At 44.3% G+C, this 12,894-nt stretch overlaps 1 protein-coding gene across 7 annotated transcripts in view; it reads right to left on the bottom strand.

The window, feature by feature from the left end:
• Window positions 1-12,894, bottom strand: part of TCF7L2 (transcription factor 7 like 2) — a 181,501-nt gene that overhangs the window by 26,554 nt on the left and 142,053 nt on the right. For 6 of the 7 annotated variants that reach the window (XM_082001984.1, XM_082001987.1, XM_082001986.1 and 3 more), the window contains one exon: window positions 1,512-1,644. In XM_082001984.1, the coding sequence (XP_081858110.1) occupies window positions 1,512-1,644 (133 nt within the window). Of the gene's footprint in view, window positions 1-1,511; window positions 1,645-11,225; window positions 11,541-12,894 lie in introns of those variants that run through there. The other variant, XM_082001989.1, reaches the window with a different exon arrangement.

Genomic DNA, 12,894 nt, shown 5'->3' with positions numbered 1-12,894 from the left:
CCTCTCTGAAACCAGTGCAGTTCCTACTCTGAGAGCAGAAACCAGCGCCAGACACAAGCCTTAAATCTTAGCACTCTATACCTTAAGAGCAAGTAGGAATTACTCAAAGGAGTAAGGCTTACAAGATTGGGTCTTTCAATTAACAAGCCAGAGTACAATTACACAGCAGAAGCAAAATTAAAACGGAGAGCATTAAAAGGAAGGGGTACTGTACTCATGGCTAAAAACTATTTTTTTAAGTCACTCAGGAAGCTTTTAATCTCTAAATTAAATCTCCTTGTGTGACATTTTCATGCAGACATTGCTTTTTCTCCATTACAAAACCCAAACAGATTAACTGGGCTTTAACCATCCGGCGAGCTATTTGCACACTTGAAAGAATGTTCACAGAAGAAAAGTAAACAGTCTACAGACGTTAATCATATGTTTTACGATAACCATTTAAAAGCTATTCCCTATACTACCATTATTTAAATGAGAGGTTGACTACGCCATTCACTTGCAATACCCAGGGATGGCAAGATGGATTCCTTTTAAGCCATGTGAAGTCAGCATTGAGCACAATTAAAAGGGGGCCCCAACTGAAGCACAGGGACTGAAAAATAGCTAATGCACGGCCTCACTGAAGGGCTGGATTTCAGATAAATTATCGGCATACGTTAGGGCCGACACAGAGTGATTCCTTTGACATGAATTCAGTTTCTGATGTACTTTCCAATTAACTAGCTGGGATTTGGATTAACAAAAACAAAACCACTGCCACTAGGAACTCAGTGCAGCCCGAAGAAAGAAGATTGACACTGTTTGACTTCTCTGGGCCCTCAGGTTAAACAGGGACTCTTAAAAAGTTAGAATAACATGTAAATTCTACTCTGTTAACACCAATAAATCTAGTCAGGGTTTTACACGGTGCTCTATATTCAAGAAGATTGCCCTTCAGGCTGAACTGAGAGTTGGGTAGACTTACATTGGGGAAAAGAGTTGCAAGTATAGAGCTGGAGCTAAGTAGTTAGAGTGGATGAAAATTCAACATTATAGGAGAAAAATGGCTGAACTCCTGACACAGAAACAATGGGATTTGGGGAATTAAAAGAGATTCATTTTGAAACTGGTCATGACCCACCACCTTTAAAATTCCAGCTGCAATTTTGTAAGTGCAGATCACAGAATGTACATGTTTAACTCTCTGGGTCATGCATGCAAACCAAGCAGTTGGTAGATCAAACTATCAGGTGGGGTATCATGCTTGCAAAGAAACACAACTGCTAACGACCCCACACATGCAACTCTGGTGTCACCCTGTAGAAGCTTTATGAAAATTCACCCAGTAGGTTTCCTTCTGAAGCCTAACTGGCTCAAAAGGAAACTATTTTGTCCATGTTCTTGCATGCGTTTGACATTTTACATGCCCCCTTTGGTGTTCTAGCATGGGAAATCCTTCCTCCCCCCTAATACGCAAAATAAAAAGATCCACCCACTCTCAAAAAAACCCAAAACTACTTCCCACCTACCTGTTTTGGGATCTACGTCGGCTGGTAAGTGTGGAGGAGGGTTTCCTGGTGTGAAGTGCTCATTGCTGTACGTGATAAGCGGTGTAAGAGGGTGTACATGGTGTGGGTGCTGCACAACTGGCACTTTGTTAGACTGTCAAGAGAAAAAGGTTGATGGCGTTAGAGGAGTGCTGGGTACTCCCTGCTGCAGCATGAGGAACGATGTGCAGAAATCTGTGTACCCAGGATTTCAACACATCCTCAGACTTTTCCAGATCCCTTCTCAGTGTCACCCTTTCAGTTTTCTCACCCTCTTGCTTAGAGCCTCCTCATACACTCTCCCTGCTCTTGAGTTTCTTTAATCTTTTTGACCCATCATGCTCTTGTGTGGAGCAACAGCAATTCTTTAAAATTTTTCCTTTTTATTTTATCATCTTGTGCTTCACCTCGAAGATGCAGGCAGACTCCTCTGTGAGGGGCTGATGGAGTCCTCCATTTAATTAGCACAAGACCCAAACGCTCACTGACCTGTAGGTCTTTTCCTTTCCCCTTCCTGTCCTCACTTTCAGTTCTGCATTTTACTGCTCATTGCAAATACTCCAGATAAAAAGCTTTTGTAGTGCTGGAGTATTCCCTTCATCAGCAAGCATTAAGCTGACAAGCAATCACCTGCGTATTTTTTATATATATATATATTTTAGAAGAGCTGATTAATTATCAATTCATCAGAGGGAGCTAACAAATGGAAACTGGATACTGATGAATTAGGCTACTAAAATATTCAGCTGTATAAATAATGGCAGAAACACAGATAAAGTCACTGAAATTAACACTCTTGTGGGGGGGATAATCACACTGCTATCATGAGGTTTTCTCTGTCACACTCCTAGCTTGGGGCGGGGGGGAATCTTTCTCTTAACAACAATAAAAATAAAAGAGGAGTGAATGAATGAAAGGAAAAGGCAGGCTGAACTGTAACTTACCCTTACAAGATCACAAAGAAAAAATTAAGCTGAAACAAGCGAACTGCTGGACCATTTACTGCGAGTAATCCAATTGCAAAAAACCCTATTCCCCATAGAGGATTTTCACTAAAATCCTACAACAGGGACATTTAACCAGATTAGGTACCAGCAAAGATAAAGAGGCTGGTATTAGATGATGAATGGATTAGAGTCAGGTTTCATTTCAGAATGTGTCTTCATTTCCTTTTATTACTTTAAGTAAGGAACAACTTGCATTAACATCAAGTAAAAGGAATTACATTAAAATAAAGCAGTGATACCATGGCAGCCCCCGATAGCGCCGCTGCCGTTCGGGGTCTGCCAGCACTCTCCTGCTCGCCCTCCTGTCCAAGGACAGCTCTGACCCCCACCGCTCGCTCCCCAGCACCCCCAAACACACGCGCCCTCGCCGCACTGCTTTACACAAGTTATTATCTGATCTTGGTTCCAATGCTCCAAGCTTCCCTTAAAAGCATTTCAAAAGTAATTCAGTTATTCTTCCAGAATGAGTTTCTAGGCCGGGGGGAAGGAAGAGGCAAGACAGATTGAGAGCTAGGAGGAAAAGACACGTCAGTCTTCGCCCGAACAAACAATAAGTCCCTCATCATGCTTTGGTCAAGACACAGCAGAGCTTCACCTTCAGCTCTTCCAGCCTCCCCCACTCCCAGCCATATGTAGGTATTTGGCTCACGCTTTTGAAAAAAGTGTGCACCCGGGAGAAGCAAGCCAAAGAGCAGTGCTTATGCTTCCCACAACTTGTACCATGTTTTTTTGCAGCCTTTAGATGGAATGATTCCCCTCCAGTAACACACGTGTGGCGCAGGAGAGTCCCACATCAAGGGGCCACCACACAGCACGGCGCGTGGTCATGACAGCCAATGCTATGAATTACAGCACGTTGTGTTGGCTGGCCTCTAGGTCAGGTCTTCTGCCAGCTGTACAACTAAAGACAACTTTTGGACACACAGATCTGTAACTGTTTCACATCAGATGAGCTATGGGGATTCAGTCCCTTAATTCAAAAAGGCGAAGGAGATGCTTTAACCCAAAACCTATTCTCTTCCAAGTGAACCAACCTACGCAGTTCAAAAGTAACTGAAAGGTTTGACAAGGGCTTCATGTAACAAGTCGTATTACACACCATGCAAATTAGCAGGCATCTACTCAACAACACATGACATTATATGCCAAATGACCACTTGATCTGGTTCACAAAAACCAGTCATTCCCAATAAGAGGGATTTTTGCTGGCCAAGAATTGTGTGAACTTTTGGTTTTAGGTGACCCACAGCATGGCTGGTAGCTACTGCAGCTCTGTGCTCTCCCAACTCTTATCTTCACATCATTGCACCCCCTCACCCAGGCCCTGAAACGCACTGAGGGTTGTCTTCCATGGAGAGCCTACTTTCACAGAAACTGGAACTGGTTAGTTAAAAAAATAAGTAAGTGACAAAATAATATTAAAGGGTCAGACTTAAGCCAACAAACAAGAAACAACATGTGAGCGGAAAGCTGGACTTACATGCCTGTATCACCCAGAGCCAGATATACCATAGGAGGTTACATGCAATAACTGTAGGAAACTACTGCCTACTGCTTTGATATACCAAGCCCCCCCCCAATATCTCCATAAAAAGGCTTGAGTGCTAAATTGTTACGTATTTTACTTAACACCTCTGAGAGAAAAATAAAAAGCAAAAGTGAAAAAAAAATTAAAGTCAACAACCACGAGTTTGAACCTTAGTCTACAAACTTCTCCCTAGGTAAGTAATTTTTATTTGGGTGACTGCCCTGCAGTCAAACACACAATTCATATAAAGGTACTGGTTGTAACGGTAGGATACTTTTTTGCCACTCGGGTGATGCTGGGGCAGAGGTGTGGGGAGAATATACTGGGGGAAAAAGGGAAACTGCCATCTACATGCTCAAAAATATGCTCTCCGGGAGAGAGGTGTGTGATCCACTGCCCCTGCGAAGCAGTCCGCATCTGTGTCACTACCCCGGGCTAGGTCTGTATTCTCTTTTGCACTATTTATCACACGCTGGGAGAAGGGACCATAATTGCACTCAGAAGAGCATGCGCAATTTGCAAGCCAAGCTTATAATGCATAATATGCTAAATAAGCTGCTCTCTAAAAGCAGCGTTCCTGGAGTTAACTAAGCTTCCTTGGAAAAGAGAAAAAGAAGAGACTAGCTGGAAAAGAGCAGGATTAATCCCGCACATGCATCTTCCTTTGAAGTCAATGGGAGCTCTGCCTGAATAACAAGTGTGGTCCTAACCCCATCCACTGGCAATGAAAGGTAAACCACAGAAGCCATCAAGAGGAGATACCTATTAGATGACCTTAGCCATCCCCCTGCAAAAGGCCCTTCTCCAATATACATTCGCCAGCACTTTATCAAGGGTACTTTTAAGCTAAAAGCCATTGTGAGGTGCAGGAATTTCTCTGGCAACTTGCAGAACTCCATTTATGGCTGTGTCAGGCACGGAAAGGGGAGCTGCGCTGGTACGCACAGATTAGCATCGAGGCATGCGGTAATAGGACGGGCACAAGTGGAGACTTCTAGAGAGAAATCCCAGCATCTACAAAGTACCAAGTCATCTGCTGATAAATCACTCCTCTCCACTGAAAGCTGGGGTCTCATACGCTGGGTTAGAGGGCACAGTAAAGAATTGCAAAAAACCAAGAGAAGTTTGCTTTCTTGATAACCCCCGCCTGAAGCAAACCAGAGGAAATTGTCCCCATAGGGACTCAACTACTAAATCTCTCTATATGAATTTGAAATGCTTCTGGGAGCGCTTAAGCACAGATGACTTTAAACAACAATGGAGCTCTGAAATGAAAAATAAAACAAACAAAAAACACAACAAATTTTGGACTGATATATGTTTGAGAGGGTTACTGAGATCCATTTAACCCAAGTTCTGATAGGTGCCTTTAGGGAACAAAAAAAAATACCTGAACTTCAGATTTAAACTGCAGGGGATTGTGTGTATAAATTGCTGTGTATTAGTCTTTGTTGTGTGGTAAGGATGTTTCATTAACAGGATGAAAGATGCTTCTATGCATATACAGCCCAATTTAATACACCCCACTGATGAATACTTCCCATTTACTGAAGAAGTTCATACATGCTGTACAAATCAATAGTTCCTAAGTCGCTGAAAGCAATGTAAGACTTGCACAAGATGAAACATTGTATTGTTGAACACACAAAGAGAAACAACCTTTATATAGGAAGAGTTTGTTACTGCAATTTCTGTTTGCAAATTCATAGCTTGTTTGGCTTTGGTAATAAAAACATGGTATCAACGCAAAGTCAGAGAAAAACATGCCAGAGAGGCCGGAGGATTTGTCCTCGCCAGGACAATGTGATGTTAGTAAAAGCAGGTCTGAAAAAAAAGCCACCCAGGCTGAAAGCAAGCCATCGTGCCATTGCAGCACCGAAGCAGCCAAACCCTTCGGCCTCAGACGAACGGCCAGCGGCGGAAGACTCTGCTCCACCACGTCGCCGGCCGAGCAGCCAAGGGCAGAGCCGGGGGATGCTCTTGCCCCAGCACAGCCCGAAACCCTGGCTGCCGCCAGCACAGCTCCCGCAGCCACAGCCAGGGAGGGATCCCCTTCCCCGACCGGGGGCGACCTTTTAACTGTACTTTAAAGCCTCAAGTCCTGCTCGCCAGGCAGGGCTGGGCTGCCGCCCGCCCCAGCGGAGAATGTGGCAAGGGAGAGACTGATCAGGCACTTGCACCCCGGACCCCCAGAGCCCCCTCCCCTTCCTCCACTACGAGTAGTGCAGAAGGCATGAGAGCTCGCCATTCACCTTAAAAGCGATTAATCAACAGACACTGAAAACAAATGGAGTTAGAGCTCCGCCTGTCTTTTTTGCCAGGTCCTCCTCTTCCCCGTTTCCCCATTGCTTTCCCTTTCTGATGGAGAAAGATGGGCCCTGAAAGTGCCTTTATGAGCCTAATACAATAAAACAAAAGCAGTACAGAAGAGGGTTTGTCAGCCTTTTCCCCTCCTCCAGGGTGGATGCAGAAGGTCGACAGTGGTCTTGAATTAGCAGGCCCTCCTGGAGCTGCTCCCTGGGCTTAGCAAAAGGTACCATTCAATACCAGTTCACATTAAAAAACAGGTTTATAACTTGTCTCCCTGTATTTTCCAGCCGATGCTATTTCAGTTATGCTATGGCCAGTGAAATGCTAACATGTTCCTGAGCTGCTTCTGCAGCTCCGAAGATGCTCATGAGAGGAGAGTTCCTTTATCTCTCCTTGGTTCTGCCTGGGAATGACACCCCCCTCCCCCCCCAATCAGAAAATTCAGTTGCAAGAAAAGGCAAACCCCAAAATATTGCTGCAAATATTAGAACATTATTCTGTTTCCAGCCAGGGTCACCAACACCCAAAGCAGAGCACCCATCAGTAAGCACCACTCCAGCCCTGGGGATCACCCACATCAGCAGCCGCTCTGGAGTGGCACCCCAAACTTCAATGAGGAAATTGCAGGTTAACTGAGAAGCTAAAGCTCACCAAACCTGTCAAATATGTGTAACTCGGTCCTCACCCCCTTCCCAAGCATAAAAATTAAATGCCAGTGATGATGCATTTCCTGAAAAAATCAAAGATTTAATTTTACCCACCTCTGTTCAGCTAGTGGAGCTTTATTTTTTTAAGGATGCTTTCACACCTGACTAAGCATTTTCTCCTGAAAGCTACTTCCCCTTGCTCCATCATGGCTGATACAGTGGCCTGAGCCCTTTCACAGTTTAATGTAGCTGATTTCTGCCGAAGGTCCTGCCCTAAGCTAACTGCCCATTGTAGCGGGAGACAAGGCCTCCATTGATAATCACAATTCACCCTGCTAAAAAAAGGGCTCATTTTCTTCTTTCACACAAATGATGACAGGAGCACTGACAACCATGTGCTGGGACAATACCCCCCCTGGCGAAAGAGCTTGGGGAAAAAAAAAAACCCAACACAACAACCACCCCCCCAGCGACCTCCCCTTAATAAATAATAATAATAAAAAAAGGGACAGACACACACACAAAGTTTTGCATCCTTCTCCTTCTTCCCCCTCCCGCCCTGACCACTTCCCTGGCCAGCAAGCGCCTACCTGCTCCTGCAAGAACTGCCGGCTTTCCAAAAAAAACCCTGTGCCCTATTAGCAATCTCTCAGACAAAACGACAAAATCAGCTTCCTGGCTTTAAGTGTCCAGCAAATCATTCAAGAAAAGAATCGTTTTCTTCCCCCCGCCCCGCTTTAACTACGACGAAGTGTCCCCTGCATACTGGAGCACTAAGCCACTGTGCTTGACATCCTCAGCATCCTCCCTGCAAGGGAGCAAAGGTGCTGAGGGGAGGGGGCGGGCGGGGAAGTGGGGGTTTAAGATGTTCAGGAAATTTCCACTTAATTTCGCCAAAAGGCAATTTATGTGAAATCATCTGGTGACAATTAGCACGCGCCAAATCCTCTAGCGTAAAAGGGAAAGAACTGGGGCTTAGCTATCTAATTGCTGCCTATTAGTTCTTAAGCAGGAGAATTGAAAACACTAGTAGTAGAACATTAGTATTGTGTGCTCACTCTTGGCTTTCAAAGCTGTTGTGGACTGTAATCTTACTGCTGCAGTATCTGGGGTGGTTTTTGGGTTTTTAAGTAAAAAAAAAAAAAAAAGGAAACTTGAGGTTTTAAATACAAGTTAATTGCTGCATCCTTGGACCACGTGGTGCTACTCTCATGTCAGGTCAGACCCAGACAAGCACCTGCTTAGACACAGCTGTATGTTTTGAGATCCTTTAGCATCACTTGGAATTACATTGATGCCCGTTAGATTTTTACCTCATTCACTGTTTAAATGCTTTATCGGTAAAGAGAAAGCAGTCTGCTGCATCTGCTCTGCCTGATCCTGGCATACGGATTTGGACACCAGAGCTACCCCAGCCTTTAGCCCAGAAACTGTGGCCTGCAAGTATCCAGCCAAGCCTTACACCGTATCTTAAAATTACAGGTGATTTGATCAACAGGTGATTTTCCCTGTAGGAAGAGGACAGGGTAGTACTTAGGCTCTCGAGCTCCAGGCACCAAAGTGCCCAGATCGATTTCTTCCATTACAAAAGGAGCGACACCGTTTCTTCCCCAACATGACAAATACTCGACGCTTTCTTCGCATACTTTAGTTAATTACTAGACAGATACTATCTCTGTAGAGCAGGCAAGCCTCTGTTCATGTCTAACAAGGCAAAAAGCAGAAAGACTTGGCATACGTTAGGCTAAAACCAAAAACCACTGTTCTCTTAAAGCAGTACCAGTACAAGGTGTGCTGGATACACAACCGCTAAGCAAAGCGACTGGTGAAACCTAAGCAGGTCTTCAGGAAACGGTCCTGAACATAAAGGGGGTGGGAGAGGGGAGGGATTCAGAGCAGTAATGCAAGCACAAGAATTCAGAAAAGATGGGAAGAAAGGAGAAGTGAATATAAGCAAAAGGGTGCTTATAATTGCCCCGAGAGACCTTAATTGTTATGTGCTTTGTATGAATACTTAGTAATGCAATTTTACTTACTGCCTAGCATTCTCTAAAATGCCACATTTTAAACAGTTTTAATTCTTGCAGATAAATCGCGTATTTCAGCACTAGACAGACATATACTGTAAGAGAAATAGCTCCATGCTGATTTTGTTCTGGTATGTGACTTGTCTCTACAGCAAGAACTTGAATGTGAGGCTGTTAAAAAACTGCAAGAAATGAAAAAAAAATGAGCATGCATGCCTTTACCCACTTGCATTTGGAAATTTCAGTAATAACAGCATTATTAAAAAACTAACATGTATATACATGCCTTAAGATATGATGCCAAGTTTTCAGCACAGCTTTTTAAAATGCAGTATTCACAACTTATAGCGGACTGTGCTCAATACCAATACACAGTATATGTAGCAAACGTGTATTAGATAGCGTAACAAATAACAAAGCTCTAGAAAAAGATTTCATTTTTTAATACGCTAAAAAACATTACACACTGCCACAAAACATTTGAGTGATGAAATTAGGGAAGTCTGGATCTATTATTTCTTGAATAAATTCAACAGTTACCCTAAAAACATGACGTTGAATGCACATCAGAACTGCAACACCTTGCAAATATTTTAGAAGAAACACACACATTTATGCAACACTGTCGGGCCTTTTGCCCCACGTCCCAGTAAAAAGAATTCCTCTAAAACGCTTACGAGATCTCATCACCAGCCAGTAAAACCTGCGTGTGCAACAACATGCAGTGAAAGAAGAAACCTAAGTAACTGTCCTTTTAGATTAATTAATTTTAGATGAATTCTGTAGAATTTTAGCCCTTGTTTTGTACAAGAAAAGGCAAACAGATCAACTAAGCTACTCAGGCAAATGTATCACAGAGTACTGAAGTGATAGAAATCCTCCTCCTGGACTGAGTGACTCTCGAAGCAAGCTTGGCAGAGGTAGAAAAGAAAACAGCAGATTCCCACAAAACCTCTGGTGAAAATGCGATGCTTTCTAAAATTCTTAAATACATTCCTATTTTCTGTGTATAAACATAGGCACTGTACAGAATTGGCTGAGGGGTGGCTTTACTTTCTGTAACATAAACAGGAGAAAAAAAAGTCTCATGGACTTCTAATAACAAACACAGAACCAGCGTGTCAAAACACGTTATCTCATATTTATCAACATTCAGTATTATTTTTCACATTCCTCTATCAGTGGGTGAAATAATTTTCATGTAGCGTCCCTAAAATTTTCATCTTTTACATTACAGCTGAGCTTTCTGAAGAATTCAGAAAATTTAACTGTCAACCAAACATAGGATCAAAAGCACCCAATTAAAAACTACTACATACTATTTTTAATAATTAAAAAAAAGGAGAAAAATTCTCATTTTGTGTATGACAAGAGTTAAACCATTCCATCTCCAAACCCCCTTAACTGTAATATATGTGCCCTGCTAAAAACCAACTTTTCCTCCTTTAAAAAAGACCAAAACCCAAACATTTTTACCTTCATGGTTTCAGACTTAAGGAAATATCGTACTGAACTGAAGAAAGCTTTGAAGTGGCCCCCTCCACCCCAAAGGAGAAAAAGAAAAGAAAAGCTAGTGATGTCATGGTCACTGTGTGAATGTGTGACTGCGGATGTAACACACCGCTAATACACGCGCGCACACTTCTCCCTCACTGGTAACCATTGTTCAGCATCCAGAAATCAGTCCCTGAAACCTGCTCTACACCAGGCTCTGAAACACTGCCCGCCCCCCCCAAACACACCCTGATCCCACCCTGGGTGCACAGGAAAAAATCTCTTCCCCCCTCTTCCTGTAAACCAAACCCCAAAATCAGGCAGAGGGAAGGGCAAAGAGGAGGAGTGCGACAACTCTGCCCCGCTGCACCATTGTGTCGCGACAAAACGGCGCTCTGCCGCTCGCTCCCTGCCACTGCCGCAAAATTAAAGTGTCATCGAAAAGTCGCGCTTCTCCCTACTAAAAAAGACGATTACCATAAAATAAATAAATAAAACCAACATCGCTAACAAAGGTCACAGCTGGAGATGCTTGCTTGATTCCCCCCCCCGCTTTTTTTTTTTTTTTTTAATGCCACACAGGAGGAAAGAAAAGGAGAGGGAGAGAGGGGGAGAAGGAGAAAAGTCACATCAGAAGTTCAATGGTCAAGGCGGAAAGCACGCACGCAGAAAGTGCTACTCACCCAGCAATTCAAATTGAGATGCCAGCAGCCGAACTGCTGGAAGAGAGAGAACCCAGAGGCAAGCGCTCCTCCTTTACCACTCAAATCTTCCATTCCCACTAAAACTGCATCCCTCGGGTACATAACAGCTTTGTCTTTCCTTCCCTTAACCTCAAAAACTTTTTTCTTTACTGTCTAGATGCCAATTGTGCTGGCTTTGTATTATTTTCCTTGCAGCTTTTCACTCTCTCTTTTTCTTTCCCTGCTCCCCCCCTTCACTTAAAATACTGGAAAAGCTGTCTTAAAAGATCAAGATGTCTCCAGTTTTTTGGCCTGGTGTTTTCTGAATGCTCAAAATCCACTGTCATGTTGGCTGTGAAAAGTGTCTTATTTCTAAATTGTCGGCTGCAGTTATCAAAATTTAGAGAAGCCTCCTCTCTTTTCCAAGATAGCACTTTACCATCACCCTTCCAGGGAGCGAGGAAAAGACTTCCCCCCCCCCCCCCCCACGCAGGTATGTCTGCTCAGAAGAGCTAAAAAGCAGTTACCTTGGAAATCAATGACAACGCTACTACAACCCAGGTTGCACAGGTATTACTAAGCGCAGCAAGGAAACGCCGGCCAGCCGTGAGGGAGCATGATCAGTTAAGTGTGGCAAGCAGTCACTTTATCTGCAAGATTGTCAAATCCCTCAAAACAAATTTCTTAGGGGGAGAGCTGTAAGGAAAGTATATTTTCTTGTCATTATAACACTGAGGTGACATTTGGCAGACCTCTACCATTAGCTCTGTCTCTCCCCCCCTCCCCGCTTTTCCTTTAGTATTTAGTATTTCTGTAAACCACTGACCCCACTGTAAAAGCGACGCGAGAGGAGCTTCGAGCTCGCTAACGCTACGGTGCCCTGGCTATTGTATTTTCCCAAGCTGCTCCTAAGTGAGAATAAACTGGGGTACCCAGAGAGCATCGCTGAGCTGAGCCAGGGTGAAGCCTTCTCCCCTGCGAGAGGGGCGAAACGCCCACTTCCTAAATCTGAGCCGGGTATCGAGGGCAAACCGCAGCACCCGAGTCCGCCAAGAGTCGTCCTCTCTCCTCTCTTTAACTTCTCCCTTCCCTTGAAGTTGCAAAGTAGTTACTCTGCAACAGGGACGAAAGCCACAAAGGGTGGTTTAACGGGAAGGAATTAGGAAACCGCGGCCGTGTTCTTCCCCTCCTCACTTTCTAAGCGAGTTTGTTAATGCTGAGGGACGCTGCACGCAGGGAGAGCGATTGCCATGTGGGACGGACGCTGCCGCAGACGAGGCACTGAGGGAGACCAGTTGCAAACACTTGTCTTCCCTGCACACATCTGGGTGACTCACGAGAACCAGCTCGTCCCCTCTTGCCCCCAAAGAACGAAACAACAGGACTAAATAAATATGGCAAAACATTAAAACTCTGCTTCAAACAGGGGAGACCCTCGAGTGGTTCCAGCATCGCTTTTTAAGCGGCAGTTTAATCTGCGATGGGCTGCGGGCTAAACAAAAAAGAAAACAACAAAACAAAAAGCGAACTGGCACCCAGGAGGGGGTAAAAAATAAAAGGTAATTCGGGGCGGATGAAGCAAGCCGGGGGAGATCTGTGCGTTTTCTGTCCGGCCGAGTCCCGTCCCCCTCTCCCCGCACTGCTCTGGCCTTCGCCTGCGAGGTGTCAG

The sequence above is a fragment of the Phaethon aethereus genome, assembly GCF_964289735.1.
Source record: "Phaethon aethereus genome assembly, chromosome: 7".
In the NCBI taxonomy this organism is placed as follows: Eukaryota; Metazoa; Chordata; class Aves; order Phaethontiformes; family Phaethontidae; genus Phaethon; species Phaethon aethereus.
Note: the sequence above shows the minus strand (reverse complement) of the source record. Positions and strands in the feature narration are given on the sequence as shown.